Genomic DNA, 17,311 nt, shown 5'->3' with positions numbered 1-17,311 from the left:
ACTGACAAATTTCTGTGCAAAAGCAGACCTTTGGTCAATGGATTTTATTTGACTTTCAGCACGATTAGTAGATTGTATAAGCTGGAATGTGCACCAAAACTTCTTTAACAGATTTGGCAATTACAATACTTGGGTTACCAGCTTCCTACGCCGAAATAGAGCGTAGTTATAGCACATACTCTTTCATGCATAATAAAATGAGAAATATGTCGACTATAGATAGAGCAGGGAAGTTAATAGCTCATAATGAAAAACTCCTAAAAGACCATAAATATGGAAAAATGGTATGTGATGAGAGTCTTTGTATAACTCATCTGTTGGAACCAGGGCATGACTCTAAATCCATATCAGAATCCATATACCGGAATACCACAACAATAAGTAAAGCTTAAACTACTGGTTTGTATAATTTATTATAATAATTTTAATAAAAATGCAATATTTCCATAAGTTTCCGAAAGTTTCCAAAATTTCCGGAAACTTTCCGGCGTTCGAATCTTCCCGGAAATTTTACATCACTACATGTACCCTTTTGTGTATGTATGTACCTGTACTTCACTCCCACAAAAAATTATTGGCTTTATAGCCGTGTTGTATATCTGCGCTTTTGTCTTCCGTGATGCCTGTTTAAATTTCATTAAGGCCATCGGTACATAATTCGCAAATATTTTACGGGTATCCCTACTTTTTCTGTCTTTACACGGCAAATTACGTGTAGTAAAATTCACACTGGTATGGATATGTAAACATTACTAGAATGTCATTCTACTTGAAAATGTCATCATTAATTTAAAGAAATGGCTTTTGAATGTTCTTGGATAACTGTTATTTTTATATTTGAAAACTATTAATTCAGTGATTGTAATAATTTATATGTATAACAAAAACTAATCCTCAATCGAAAATACAGGAAAAGTGTTTAAGTGATTTTTTAATAATATATTGTTACTATGGAACGCTTACAATAATTTTGAACATCTTTAACAACAAAATACTTGGATCACAGAATATATTATCCTGATGTATTCTCTTCTTGGATCTTCCACAAATAATACACAATAAATAACTTTTTATTAAGTTCATGTCTTAAATCAATTATTTATCAAATACACTATATATCAATATTATTTAATCAACAACTCAAAATATTCCCGATGCCATGTCAAATATTTAAAATTGTCACTGATTGTTACTGTCTGACTGACAGTATGCTGACAATATTCTATTCGACTGAGTGCGTTGTATGACAAAGATAGATTTGGAAATATTACCACGAACATTGTGTTCATTTTTTTCTTCTTCTTCTTCTTTTATATAGGCAGTACTGCCTGTTTTTCTTCAACGGTGCCTTTCATTCTGCCCCTAAGTTGTCATTCCATCTTTTCCTTGGGCGTCCTATACTTCTCCTACCTAACGGTGACTTGTCCCTGGCTATTCTTACTATCCTTGATTCAGACATCCTGCTTATGTGCTCATTCCACTCTTCTTTTCTGTTCTTTACCCAGGTATTTATATTGTCTACTCCACATATGCGTCTGATTTCCTCACTTCTTACCCTATCCTGTAGTCCTTTTCCAGCAATCCTTCTTAAGATCTTCATTTCGTTGGTTTCCAGATGTCTTCGTGTTTTGCTTGTATCTGGTCTTGTTTCGGCCGTGTAAGTCATAACTGGCCTAATAACTGACTTATATATTCGGGCCTTTGTTTCCAATCTTAGGTGTTTGTTTTTCCAAATTGTGTCGTTTAGGCATCCGGTCGTTCTACTGGCTTTAATTATTTGGTCTTTTACCTCTTCTTCGATATTGTTGTCGGCTGATAGATTAATTCCCAGATATTTGAAAGTCATTACTTGTTGTATAATTTGATTGTCTAACTCCAATTTGCATCTTATTGGTTCTTTGACAATTACTAAGCTTTTTGTTTTTTGGACTGATATTTTCATATTCATTTCTTTTGCGTTAATGTTGAACTCGTGCAATAATCTTTGTATAATCTCATTTTTTTCGAATCCTGAAAAAACCAATAAATATTTTTGAAAAATTTAAACGCAGAATGAAAGACTATGTTATTACCGAGGGCCGAAAGTCCTTTAGAATAAATAAAAAGTTTATTTTGAATGAGAAATTTTAAATTAAATATCACACTAAATTTTCTCTTAGATTTTCACCCCCTGTAACTTATTAAAATAAACATTATAGAAGTTCTCAGGGACTCTCGGCCCTCGGTAATAACGTAATCTTTCATTCTGCGTGTAAATTTTTCAAAAATACTTATTAGTTTTCTCAGGATTCGAAAAAAATGAATCCCCATTTGAATAGCATTGCAGCCGAAAATACGTACCCATCCTCTTAAATCACCGTGTAAATGTGACGCGTTTGTTTCGAAGACTGTATATGACACTTGATATGTCTCCTTCGATAAGATAAGCTGCTTATAAAGTGATAAAAGTATGTGAAAAGAAGTGAATCTATTGGAAACAAGTATTACAGGGCGGTAGATTTGAGTTACTCCTAATAGTTTAAAAACGAAGATAGATTTTCTCTTTTTGTTCCGTTTGGGGTTGAGAAGATAAATTGTGATGCATTTTTAGAAACCCAGTTCTTAGTACTACATCCATTTTATACACAAATTGGAAAAGTATCGTTAAAAAACCAATTATTAATAATTTGCCAATTCACAATATGCATTTCTCATATGTTAACTTCAAATTGTGGTCGCCAAAAATGTCAGGGGACTAGGTGTCAGAATGCACGGAGCGAATAATCTCCAAGGTATACAGGGTGAGTCACCACTAACGGGACGGAAGATTACAGCAAAATGGTAAAAGATTTGTAAAAATTTTAAATGAAAAAGTTGTAAATTGATAAAAGCTACAATTTAAAATTATTTTGAAATATACAGGGTGTCCCAATAAATGGCGACGTATCAAAGTTATATTTTTTCTTATGGAACACCCTCTATTTTATTGCATTTTTTAATTGTCCTTAAAAAATAAGGTATAGTTTTACAAGGCTTCCCTATACCGATATACAAAGTGTTCTGAGTTATGTTGACTTTTCTTAAAATTTAAAGTTTTAAAAAAAGGCTTGTTTTCAAGTTATATAAGAAACTATAAAAAAATTACTTTTACATTTAAATAGCTGGATACTGGTTGGATGTATTCTATTATTGATTATTAGGCATTTATTTACAGTGTTCAAAATGTACAGTTTCATTATTGGATTATTCAATGTGTCACATTATGCTTATTTTAAATGGAACACCATGTATATTAATAAATAATTATACTAAACAGATTTACCTCTTTCGAATGGTGTGTGGATGTCCTATACCTAGGTCTCATAGTTTTTGCGTAATTTGCAATTATTTAAATTCTTAATCTGTAAATCGATTTTAAAACAAAATATGTAGGTAGTTAATTAATGTCACTGTATGACATTGTCATTTTATGACAGTATGATACTGTGGTATGGTCTGGTAATTATCAAAAATATAAACATCCGTGTATAATATTCAAATTTAATTGTTCCTAAAAATGAACAATCACGCTATCTACGAAAGCCACCCAGGTCACCAGGATTGACAAAGATGGATTTTTTAAATGGGGTTCTATTAAAAATTTTGTATATGCTACACTTGCTACTACTCCAGATGATATGAAATTAAGAATTTCGAACGCTTTTGCGTCTATAACATCACCTATGTTAAATAATGTAAGCAAATCATTTGAAGATAAAATTGCTTGTTGTATTGCACAAGAAAGCAAACATTTTGAACATCTATTACATAACTGATAATTTTTTACTTATAGTAAGTTGTGGTTCATTTTGTATTATTTATGTATTTGTTTTAATAAAATTCTTTGGTTCGTTATGTATTTAATTATTTTCAATAACGAAAACATTTATTTTTCAAGTCAGCAACAAAGTATACATTTTTATTTACAACTACACTCGTTTGTACCAACTATGCCAAGATCATGGGTTTAAAAATCGAGAATGACTCTAAAATAAATATTTTTAAAATCGATTTACCGTTTAAGAAAATTGTAAATTACGCAAAAAACTATGACTCCTAGTTATAGAACATTCATACACCATTCGACAGAGGAACCTGTGTTTAGTATAATAATTTACTAATATATGCCATACGGTGTTCTATTTAAAATAAGCATCATATAACACATTGAATAATCCAATAATGAAACTGTAAATTTTGAACACCCTGTAAATAAATGGATAATAATCAATTATGGAATACATTAATTATAAGAATTATCAGACCGTACTGTTATAAAATGACAATGCGATACGATAACATTAATTAACTACATCTTTTGTTTTAAAATCGATTTACAGTTTAAGAATTTAAATAATTGTAAATTACGCAAAAACTATAAGACCAAGGTATAGGACATCCATATACCATTCGAAAGAGGTAAATTTGTTTAGTATAATTATTTACTAATATGCATGGTGTTCTATTTAAAATAAGCGTCATACGACACATTGAATAATCCAATAATGGAACTGTAAATTTTGAACACCCTGTAAATAAATGTGTAATAATCAATCATGGAATACATTCAACCAATATCTAACTATTTAGATGTAAAAGTAATTTTTTTTATAATTTCATAAATAACTTTAGAATACGTCTTTTTTTAAAACTCTACATTTTAAGAAAAGTCAACATAACTCAGAACACTCTGTACATAGGTATTGGGAAGCCTTATAAAACTATACCTTATTATTGCGGACAATTAAAAAATGCAAAAAATATAGGGTGTTCCATAAGAATAAATATAACTTTGATACGCCGCCATTTATTGGGACACCCTGTATATTTCAAAATAATTTTAAAATGTAGCTTTTATCAACTTACACACTATTAATTAAAAAAAAATTTAAATCTTTTATCATTTCGCTGTAATCTTCCGTCCCGTTAGTGGTGACTCACCCTGTATATGCTAGGTTTACTTTTTTAATTTTACAATTACATTTTAATATAACTAAAAACACTGATCATTTTAGAAGCATTTATTGACGTATTAGATACACAATGGTTAATTTCTTTTAATATACACAAATAACATAATATGGCATGTTTGTTTTTATGCACATTTAATATCGCAAAGAATTTAGAACATTATGGCATGTTAATTATGGACACAGTTATAACAAAATTTATATTGATGTTCGAGCGATTAAGAGAAATGGTATCCCACGTTGTAAATGATATAACTTGAAAACTGTGGTGACCTGTTCATGAACGAGTACAAAATAAACAAAAAAGAATATAAACACTTGCTATTAGCAAACATTAAAATCAAAATATCGTCTTCTTCCGCCAGTCTAATCCAATGTTTGTCTGCCACTACTGTTACGATATCTACCCTTATTCTTATCCCATTTGAGGACTTTCCATGCTTCTTGTGTCCTCCTTGGTCTCCAATATAGGATTCTCCGTGTCCATTTGTTATATTCATATTGTGACTGGCACCAGGGCCGCCGAGAGGCCGGTACATTTTACCGGGGCCCGGCGTCGACCAGAACAAAGACGTAATTTTTCCCGTTTTTTGCTCTTCACTTTATGTCCATAATGCGTTTAATTAGATAATACTCGGCTATACTTAATATTATGACCTTTAATCGATTTTGTTTAACATTTTAACAGCAATAAATCACAGGAGTCAAATACTATAGTGCAGTCAGATAAAACTATGGTATGGATATGGAGATTAAAAATATATCAGGGTTTCTAGAATATTTACAAAAAATCAGAAAAATCTATGTTGAAGAATCTAAATTAGTTACCAGGAATTATGTAATAAATCCAGAATTTACATCAAATAAAGAACAACGGCGCAAAAATCCTGTGAGATTTTTTTATGATTTGCCTGAGCCTAGCAGTGATGAGACTGAAAATTTTGAGCCCGACGCAATATTTCGCTGATAAATATTTTTTAATATTGTCATATAATAAGCAATTTAACCAGAAGATTTATTGCGGAAAATAAAATTCATTCGCTATTTAATATTTTATGGATATTCCGAGATAAAGATGACGACAGTATTAAGAAAAAATTGATAATATATGTATTGCGTGAGTTTTACAAAGAAGACATCAGTGAAGAATTGATAGATGAAATTTTTCATTTGAGAACGATATACAAGGATAATATTGGTGAATCTCAACTTTCTCCAAACGATTTGCTTAATAAAATTAAACATCTCAAATTCGAATCGTTATTGCGTTAAGAATATTTTGCACATTACCGATGACAATCACAGAAGCAGAAAGATCCTTTAGTTTTCTTTTTCGCATAAAAAATGCTAAGAGGTAATGATAGCTACATTGAAACAGGATCGGTTAGCTGCCTATCAAGTTTGTGAATTGAGAATGATTTGGCAAAATCATGCGATTTTTCGAAAATTAGAGACTTTTTACCAATCAGAAAATTCGAAAAGCACCTGTATTATAAATATTATCACTATTTTAATATAATCAAAATTTAATAAAATTTATATTTGAAATGTTTATTATATTAATAATTTTATTTCTACAAAAATTAAACAATTTTGCTTGCTCTTCACTTTTTGCCGGGGGCCATTTTTGCCGGAGGCCCGCCCGTCATTATTTACCGGGCCCGCCCGTCACTTTTTACTGGGGCCCGCTTATCCCTCTCGGCGGCCATGACTGGCACAGCGCCATTTCATTTTTTAAATTTCTTTCACGATATCCCTGATCTTCGTTATACGTCTTATCTCGGTGTTTTTGATTTTGTCTCTGTCATATTCCAAGCATGATTCATCACATTGACCTTTGCGTTTTTTCTAGTTTTTAGCAGTATAGTTTGTTAGTTTACCGAAAGCCAGTTGGGTTCTTTTAATTTCAGCATCTTGTTATGGTTTTCCCAGTTTGATGACATGGCCCAGGTATACATGATGTTCAATATTTTTTATTGTATAGTTTTACATTGTTTTATTTGTCTGGTCCTGGCTCATTATTTTTGTTTTACTGTAAGTATCATAGTTTATTTTTAAGCCCATCTCTCCGGAAACTTCATTTAATTGCTGTAGCATATTGGATATTTTAGCGTATGGATATTTTCTGCTATTAAAACTAAGTCATCTGCAAATCTCAAATGGTTTATCATTCTCTCACTTTCCGTTGTAGTTTTATGGAATTCATTTTTATGCTTTCTAGAATTCATTTTTACGCTATTTTTTAGTGTTTCTTGAATTTATGCGCTTTCGTGCATTTTCTAGAGATTCGAGAAGAGCCCATAATTCGATGCAGTCGAATGCTTTTTGAAAATCCACAAACACTATATGAATTGTAACGTCATACTTGGTTCACTTTTCTACCAGTATTCATTCGGTTTGCAAGTGGTCTATGGTACTAAAATGTTTTCTGAATCCGATAGGTTCGTAGAAGTCGAGCTTATTTGAACTTGTAGGTGGTTGATTATAATTTTGGTTAGCAATTTATACATATGTGATAGTAAGGATATTGGGCGGTAATTCTTGATTTTCGCTTTGACTCCTTTCTTGAATAGTAGAATGACTTCGAAATCGCACCAGTCTTGAGGAACCTTTCGTTCATAGATTACTTTATTAAATAAAATATTTAATTCCTGTTCCGAGGATCAAGGTTTTCGGAAAAATAGGTCCACAATAGACGCCATATTCATAGCCAGACAAATTGCTGAAAAAGCACTGGAATATAATAAACCTGCATTTATGTGCTTTATACAGGGTGTTTGGTAAAGAATGGGCCATAGCTTAACCTCAGGTTCCTGAGGTCAAAATAGGCCGATTTAAGTTAACTTACCTTAGTACAAAGTTTATAATAACCGAGATACAGGGTGTCAAAGTTAAACTTTTTTTTTATTTATTATTGAATATTTCCTGACAGGTATGAGATAACAACATGAAATTTGGTATGTGGGGGTTTTTTGGGTCAAGAAAACTAAATTCCCTACCAAAAATGATGTATTGCCCAGAGGGCGCCACATACGCCTTTCAGCACTCATTTATTACGTTCAATTTTTTTATCCCTCACTCTGTATAATTTTGGCATTAAAATTTTTATTTTCCTATTAATTTTACTTAAAAAAGGTATACTTTTTTCATCTCCCTAAACTCAACCGTTTCCGAGATAAACGCATTTTAAATCTGCGATACACCATCATTTTTAGCATATCATTGTATGTAGTTCCACCCGAAAAATAACTTAAATCCATAATAATTGTGCCAGTTCTCAAATTTATGTCATTGCATCGTAAATTCCATTTGAAGAAATTTGCGATACATTTTTGGATAATTTTATGGTTTTAAGTTATTTTTCGGGTGTAACTAAAATGAAATTATGCTAAAAATGATGGTGTATCGCAGATTTAAAATGCGTTTATCTCGAAAACGGTCGAGTTTAGGGAGATGAAAGAAGTATACCTTTTTAAGTAAAACTAATAGGAGAATAAAAATTTTAATGTCAAAATTATACAGAGCGAGGGATAAAAAAATTGAACGTAATAAATGAGCGCTGAAAGGCGTATGTAGCGCCCTCTGGGCAATACATAATTTTTGGTAGGGAATTTAGTTTTCTTGACCCAAAAAACCCCCACATACCAAATTTCATGTTGTTATCTCATACCTGTCAGGCAATATTCAATAATAAATAAAAAAAAAGTTTAACTTTGAAAACCTGTATCTCGGTTATTATAAACTTTGTACTAAGGTAAGTTAGCTTAAATCGGCGTATTTTAACCTCAGGAACCTGAGGTTAAGCTATGGTCCATTCTTTACCAAACACCCTGTATATCTGACTAAGGCCTTCGATTGTGTAAGATTGGAAGATGTGCTAAGATTGCTAAAGGAGAAAAATCAGCCCAACAAGATGATAAGGATAATTAAAGACATTAATACGAAGAACAAATCAGAATAAAAGTCGAGAATGAACTGACATCGGAAGTAGAAATCAACTCGGGAATCAGACAAGAGGATAGCTTGAGCCCATTGCTTTTTAATTTAGTAATGGACAAAATCATAGAAAACATTAAAGGTACTGAAAAACGATATAAGATGGCAGAAAAACAAATAAAAATCTTCTGTTATGCTGACAACGCAATCTTAAGTTAGGATAATCTACAGCGAATGGCACAAACTTTCAATACAGTGGCGAAGAACTACAACATGAAAATATCAACAGCTAAGAAAAAATCCCTGGTAGTGTCAAAAGAACCCATAAGATGCAAATTGGTAATTAACAACGAACCAATTGAACAAGCCTCGAGATTCGAATATCTGGGAGTCGAAATATATAGTTATGTAGATGTTAAAGAGAGCGTCCGAAAGCAAGCAAATAAAGCCAATTACGTGTGAGGATGCCTGAGGGATTCCATCTGGAGAAACAAAGATATGAGGCTGAAAGGGAAAGTACGCATATATGCCTGTCATGTCTGTGTAAGACCGATCATGACGTACGCGATAGAAACAAGATGTGACACAGCAGAAACCAAGAGAATACTGAGAACATTGAGGTCAATAACTGGGAAAACACTGTGAGACAGAATACCGAATGACAGAATAAGAGATCTGTGTAACATACAAGATAGGGTGGGAAAGACAGAGAAGACGAGAGTGGAATCAGTATGTGACGAGAATGGACAGTGAGAGAATAGCCCGTATGGCCAGGGATTCGAAGCCAACAGGCAAGAGACCAATAGGAAGGCCCTTTAAAAGGTGGCGAGAGAGCTGGCAGTCACCATCAGATCTAGGAATATAAGCTCAAAATCGGTTAAGAACGGGCCAAGAGGCCTAATGTAAGAAGAAGAAAAATCCCTGTTCCATTTTTCTGCCACCAATTTTCAACATTTCAACCATAATTTTATCCTCTCCCGGATATTTATTAGTTTTTAGTCGATTTCGGGTCATGTCAATCGATTTCAGCGCCGGTATTTCTTCTGATCCGGTGTTTATAGTTCATTCATTGTTGCGGTTGTGTTTTACCAAGTATAGTGTGGTGTAGAATTTTTCTATGGTCTCGCTTATTTCTTTTCCGTCTTTACGTTTTTCTCGTTTTTTATTTCTATTACTTTTATTTGATATAAAATTAAGTTTATTTCATGTCAAATCAATTTAATACTCCCAAAAAAATAATTTCTTTACGAAACAAAGTATGAGATATACCAAAAACACAAACAAATATCTGGTGGTAGGACATGTTATCTCTCAAACAAATATGAAAACTAAGATGAGCATGACATCTGACAAGATCGTAGTAGAACAACCCTCATAGAAGAATCATCATGTTACAGCCGATGGGAAGTAGACGAAAGTAGATCAAAACTTATATGTAAGGATGGTGTAGATAAAGATGCTATAAAAATAGGTATAGCAAACTGGCAACAGTTGGCAATGGATAGGGATGCGTGGCGAAGTAGACTTAAGAAGGCTGGCGTTCTATATAGGGCTATAACGCCAATGATGATGATGATTAGGTACGAGACAAAGTCTTGATATCTTGATTAACGAAATACGTAAACATAAAACAAACACCGTTTTTACTTTCTTTTAGTAAAAGTAAGTTTTGGTTCAGTTTTTGTTGCTAATCTTTTCTGTGTATAAATTAAACAAAAGCAGAGAGCGCACACATTCCTATTGAACTCATCTCATAATAAAAATTTGATGTCTCACCTTTACTTCTGTCAGCCGCATGATTCTAGTACAAATCAGCTATTATTCGAATTTTCCGTCCATCCAGACCAATCCCATTCAAAATAGCAATTAACTCGTCGCTCATGAAAAGACTTCATTATATTCGCCTTCATTTTCTTTTAATAGAACTATGTCCTGTTTCTTCTGTTACAGTTTCTGCTGCGATCCGGGGATCCAGCTCTCGTACCATCGTTTTTTAGATCTTCCTAATAGGTCGCTTGGTGTTGGGCTTCTCTGTATTTGCCCATTTTGCCATACGCTAAGGGCCCATCCGATCTACGTGGTCTTTCCACATGCGTCGTCGTGCTCTTGTCCATCTCACTACGTCTTGAACACTCTCTCAATGTGTCTTCGTTTCGTATCCTATCTCTGAGTGTTATACCTCTTATGGATCTTAGGGTATTCATCTCTGTTGTTCTCATTATTTGTTTGATCTTTGTTGTCTCAACCTTTGTCTCAGCTGCGTATCTTAGTCGAGTCTAACACATGTCTTAAAACTACAGACTTTGCTTTCAGTGTTCATATATTTATTCTTTCTGTTTTGTTTCTTGCCACAGATGCCTGCCGCTAGATATTTCCACACCCCAGATAGCACAAGTACGTTTTATGGACATCCAATGGACGTACATCTGTGTACATTGGAACGTCCAATGGACGTCCCGCTAAGGTACAATGGACATCCGATGGACGTCCAACGAATGTCCAGAGTTCACAAAATTGGACGTCCATAGAACGTCCGCTACAAACGTACATTGTACGTTGTATTGGAGCTTTCAGTGTACACCTTATGTACATTCAATGTACGTATTATGGACATTTGTAGGGCACTTTTCAGAAAGCAATCTAGTATCCATAATTTTGTGAATACATAGCAAAAAGCCTTTATAGGAAATAGTTCCTTATAATACTAAACTTATACTTAAAAATATTACACAAAAGACCTTTTTTATTTCTCTTTACTATAACTTCATTATAATATATACTTTATTATAGGAACTAGGAACTTCATTAATGCACGACTGCACTTGCACGATAAACAGAAAACACAAATATATCACAGGATGTATTTTCATAAAGACGAGATTCAGATAATGACGCCCTAGGAAGCATGCACATTAAAAGAGGTTTAATCTCTGTTCTGTTTCTGTTCCAAACTATTTTTAGAGTCAGTACCGTTGTTGTATATTACAAGCGCGTTTGCCATTCTGTGAATTATCATAAATAAACCATCCTTCAGTATTCCACAACAATTAACATCGGTAATCCCCTAAAAGTACCTGATATACTACCTTTCACGACCGATAGCGCGAAGAGCGACAACGTTGTCAAGAAGATTCTCATTTAGTTTGTATTGGGACTTAATATAATAGTCGCGTTTTGTGTAAAATATCCATGGACCACAAATGGATGTCCAATGTACGTTGAAATCAAACGTCCAATGGACGTCCAGTAATGTACGTACATAGTACGTCCAGTTTTGGTCCATGGACGTTTGGACTTTAAATGTACGTTATATGGACGTACATCGGACGTTGTGTGCTATATGGGAACTAGGATCGAAATATCACGGAAGACTTTTATGACCTGGAAACCAGTTTTATGTAACACAACCTGTCGATGAATATTCGAAAGAAGGTCCTGGAATGTTATGTGTGGTATATCCTATTATATGGATATTGTATGGTTGTATGTTGTATACAGTCGGAAAAATGAACGATCACATCAATCACTTATTTTGTATTTGCTATCTTTTTCTATAAATAACAAACGTTTGTTATAGAAAAAGATAGCAAATACAAAATAAGTGATTGATGTGATCGTTCATGGGTATTCTTTCATTTTTCCGACTGTAGTTGTGAGACATGGACGTTAAAAACCACAATGCTTAACAAGTTAGAAGCATTCGAATTGTGGTGCTATCGACGAATCCTACAGATATTGTGGGTTTCGCACACTTCCAATGAAGATGTTCTTCAAATGATGAATTCAGAACGTCTGCTCATAAGCATCATAAAGAGGAGAAAAACAGAATACTTCGGCCATATAATTCGAGGACCTAAATATCATCTGCTTCGCCTTATAATACAAGGAAAAGTGGAGGGAAAGAGATGGATTGGTCGAAAGAAACTTTCATGGCTGCGTAATATTAGACAATGGTGAGGCTGCACAGTAAAAGAATTATTTCGAGCAGCAGCCGATAGAGAGAGGTTTCAGGAAATTGTAAACATGATGACGGCCAACGTCTGAACACAGACACGGCACCTAAAGAAGAAGAAGAAGCTATAACTTCATCCATTTATTTAATATTCGTTTAATAATAATAATTATATTATTCGTATAACATAAATTTATTGCTAAGATAAAAGCTGATTTTAAAATTAGATCGTTTCTTTTTGAACAGTTTGAGGAGAAGCCAAATACTTTCCTGTAAAACTAAACGATAAATTCCACCTAAAAGTGCATTTAATAACTCAACCGCATCGTTAATAAAACATACACATGTTTACATTTTAATAGCTAATTATAACATTTCACGTCACTGTAATATTTAGTTGAGATAACTGTTTTTAAATGTAAATACATTATAGAAGTATGGATGTGAGAAATCATCAAAATGGTTTGTAAATTAAGAAAATTAAATTGCTAAATAAATTCCAAACATGAGGCTATAATATATATTGTTGTATAATTTTTTTTGGGAAAATTTAGTAAATAAATTTATATCAGATACCACGATATTATAGATTTTCATCGCCCTGTATATGACCAAAAATTGTAATAGGATAATTTAGTTGGTAATCAGTGTTTTCGCGGAAAAGTGAAATCGTTAAGAAGGTGGTTTTCTTAATGGGTTTTTGAACGAACTTAAACAATGGTGCGGTCAGATTAGACAATACCGTTTATTTCGCTTTGCAATGGACAATAAGACATTTTATAAAACATTCGAAGAAGGTTAAGCGATAAACAAATTTATTGAGTTTAGAATGTAAGGCTTTTTGTTTAGCATTTTGAAACAACGAAAGTAATTTGATGTCTCCGAAAATTTAACAAAATGGAAAGTTGTATACAAATTAAATTGGTTCTTGAGAAATGATAATATGGGTAGTGGGTAGAAAGGATGTTTTGTGATTGATGGAAAATGATGGATGGAAGGGATAAGAGTGTTGAGTCTGATTTTGACGAGAGAAAAAATAGGCACTGTGTAAAAAATATCTGGAGACAGCAGTCCAGTTTTTGAAAAGTGAGAAGTCAGTGTAAAGTGGTGAAATTGGCCTTTGCGAGCAGAATCAAGTTGAAACGAAATCGGTTTGAGAAGTTAATTTTCCTGTGTCCGAGGAAGATTCCTGTTTCTGTCTAGAACGAGTAGCCGATTGGTATCTATTTGCACAAGATATCGAGCAGAGAGAAAACTGAGTCGAGAATTCGAGCGAGTCCTGTTTGTTTGTTTGTGAAGCAGTTTGGACGAGAGGGACCTTTCGCAACATCCTAAGAGTACGTGTGGGAGAATCGAGGACGATGCAATCCGCGAAAAGAAGTAGAGAAGAAACAAAAAGGTTAGTCAAATCATTTGTGAAACGAGAGAGTTTGTTTATATCCACACCATATTTGCTTAATTTCTGTACTAAACAGTTATATAACATAATTAGTCAGTCCAAATTTTAAAGAAGAAATAAGTAATCAATTCAAAAAGTAAAAGTAAAATTTATTAAATTTTGTAAGAATAAATAACGTTTTAAATAATTTCTTTTTTGTTAAAACAGAGGAGATATCAGAATTAAAGCTTAATTTAGTAGATGAGAAATAGTTGCAACAAATTTAGATTTTAGCATATTTTTTAAATCCTATGTTTATGGTATATTGGATAAATAAATAATATTTTTTAACATTTATATGAAATTGAGTGTGTTTAATTTCCCTGTTTTGTCCTGAATGAGTAAGCAACTAGAGATACCAGAAGCCACAAACCAAAGGTAAAGCATCAACAATAAAATAGCCTTGAGAATAAATTTTATTAAAAAATTTAATTTAAATTTGATTTTGTTTTACATAAGCAGTAATTAAAATAATTGAGTAATTCATTAAATTAAGAACTTGTTCATCAATCTCATAAAAGAGAGAAATACAGAGCATAACAATATATACATACATATACTGAGTAAACCAAGAGAAATTAATTTTTAACAATGATTAGTTTTGATGTTTTAGGAAAAAAACTAGACAACGGCAGTTTTTTCTCCTTCTCTTAACTCCTTTTACCTCCTAGAGTGTAGGATTTTTTGTTGTATTGATGTGTATACTCTTTTTTCATTCTTTCTTATTTCTCGATATCAGTTTTATTTTTGTGTAGTTCATCCCTTTGCTTTACCCGCTTTTAGGTCATTTATCCATTTTTTTTTCTTGGTTTCCCTCTTTCTCTCTCTCTCTCTCTCTCTCTCTCTCTCTCTCTCTCTCTCTCTTTCGATTCTTTAGTCTTTTAGTTTCTAATATTCTCTTTGGTCATCTTTCGCCTCGCATCCACTGTGCGTGCCCAAATCATTACAATTGTTTGCTGGTTATTTTATTATGGATTCATGCTCTCAATCCTTGATGGAACACGCCCATGTGCCCTAAAAACGGCTACCACGGAGGTTAACGTGACAAAAATCCAAGATTTCGTATTGGCAGACAGCCGAGTGAAGGTGCTCGAAATACCTGAAACAGTGGACATCTCAAAAGATCGATCATATCCTGCATTAAATTTTGGGCATGAGGAAGCCTTCGGCATGATGGGTGCCGCGTTTGCTCAACCCAAACACTTCAGACAATGTTTGATTCTGTTTAAGCGCAATCCGAAGGACTTTATGGGCGTTTACGAAAGAAGGATCAACTAGTACACACCAGTGAATTTCAGCAGGCGGACATACTTCGAAAAAGGTGAAAGTCTAGAAAGGTGATCGCCACCGTTTCCTGGGATTCACAAGTGTGATCTACACCGATTACCTGGAGAAGAGCAAAACGGTCACAAGGCTCTACTATGCCGAATTATTGGTACGATTCAACTCCCAATAATTCGAAACAATTTGTAGAATCAAGCTCTTTCTTATCCTCCAACGTAAATAATTAATACCGTAGAAAATTATAACCAAATTTTTGGAGTTTTTGGAATATTTTGATGTAAGTATCTAAATGCACATCAAATAATTTCTTTATTGTAGCACTTAGGCACTACAAAAAGTTCTTCTGTATCTTGTATTATTTCCATAACTGATTATTATTACTACACTTGGGGTCGTAAAAAATAATTAACGTTGTTTTAGTAACTTTTATTACACTTATTTACGAAATTAGTAACTTTAAACGTATAAATATATATAGAAAGCATTCTGTTATGTATACTAGATACCAATAATAATCTTATTGCACCCTTATTCCACTTTTAAACTTAGACAATATTGAAACTAGTATACTGCCAAATATTGATACCATTTCTCTTAGTACACCTTTGCAAATCACATCTTTAGCCGAACAACTTTTCAAAGCAAGTATGGCAATAAGGCTTATCGTTCTGCTCTTTGAATGTGCCTTTGTTCAGTTGCTTTAAACAGAAAGCACACACGAAGTGTTCAGGATGGAACTTCCTAAACATAGCTGTAACGCAGCGACCAGAAATGGGTTTATGGCATCCTGCACAAAGAGAACCTCTTTTAAGATGGTAGTGAGTTTCGCAGTAAGGTTGACCTTCATGGTCGAAGAAAGATCCTCCAATAAATGGTTGTCTGCAATCCTAAAACATAAAAAACGTATTAAAATTGTATTACAGAAAAATTTAGAATTACTCATGATATTGTTTCATTTTAAACAAGCTTATTACTCCATAACACGGACTATGTAATATGACGAAATAAAATAATCAGTAATTGCATAAAAACTAACTCTGTTTTTGCCTGAAAATATTTTTAACAGTGCTATTTAACGTAGTATTAGAAAAAAATTAGATCTAATGTCCAGACTAACGGCAGGATTTTAAACAACAGAGAATGATGCATAGGTTTCTCAGAGGATATGGTATATCTAACACGATCAAGAAAAAGAGTAAACAAAATATTCACAATCTTCGAAGGAAAAGCTAGGAAATATCGTTCACTATCTCATAAACAACAATTCGAAAAAATCAAAATGCGTTTTAAAGGTAAGGATTGCAGATTTCGTATGCCATTTTGCATTTTGCCGCAAATGAGGTCAGTTTCTATAAAGCTGTTAAATAAATAAACGTAGCGCGATTTTTGTCATTTTGTACGATTCTTATGAGATCAATAAAATTTATAAATTGCATTACCATTGACAAAACCTTTATTTATTTAACAGCTTTATAGAACCTGACTTCATTTGCGGCAAAATACAAAAATTGCAAACGAAAGATGCACTTTCACTTTTAAAATACATTTTTCGATTTTTGCTGATAGGACACTTTGATCAAAAGATTACCGAATTTTTACGTTATGTGGAAACAAATTTTATTTATAAAATTGATTTCGCGTGCGTAACACATTCAACATCGCCGGTCGCTTCAAGCGTTGTTTCTGAGAGAACGGTTCATTCAGAAGAAAATA

The 17,311-nt window shown here is 33.0% G+C and overlaps 1 protein-coding gene across 3 annotated transcripts in view; it reads right to left on the bottom strand.

The window, feature by feature from the left end:
* Positions 1–5,024: 5,024 nt before the first annotated feature.
* LOC126886435 (paxillin) overlaps positions 5,025–17,311 on the bottom strand; it is a 312,639-nt gene continuing 300,352 nt past the window's right edge. For all 3 annotated transcript variants that reach the window (XM_050653373.1, XM_050653372.1, XM_050653375.1), the window contains one exon: positions 5,025–16,485. In XM_050653373.1, the coding sequence (XP_050509330.1) occupies positions 16,219–16,485 (267 nt within the window). In that variant the 3' untranslated portion in view covers positions 5,025–16,218. The remainder of the gene's footprint in view (positions 16,486–17,311) is intronic.

The sequence above is a fragment of the Diabrotica virgifera genome, chromosome 6 (assembly GCF_917563875.1).
Source record: "Diabrotica virgifera virgifera chromosome 6, PGI_DIABVI_V3a".
Lineage (NCBI taxonomy): Eukaryota > Metazoa > Arthropoda > Insecta > Coleoptera > Chrysomelidae > Diabrotica > Diabrotica virgifera.
The sequence above is the reverse complement of the archived record's forward strand: the minus strand, read 5'-3'. Positions and strand labels throughout refer to the sequence as shown.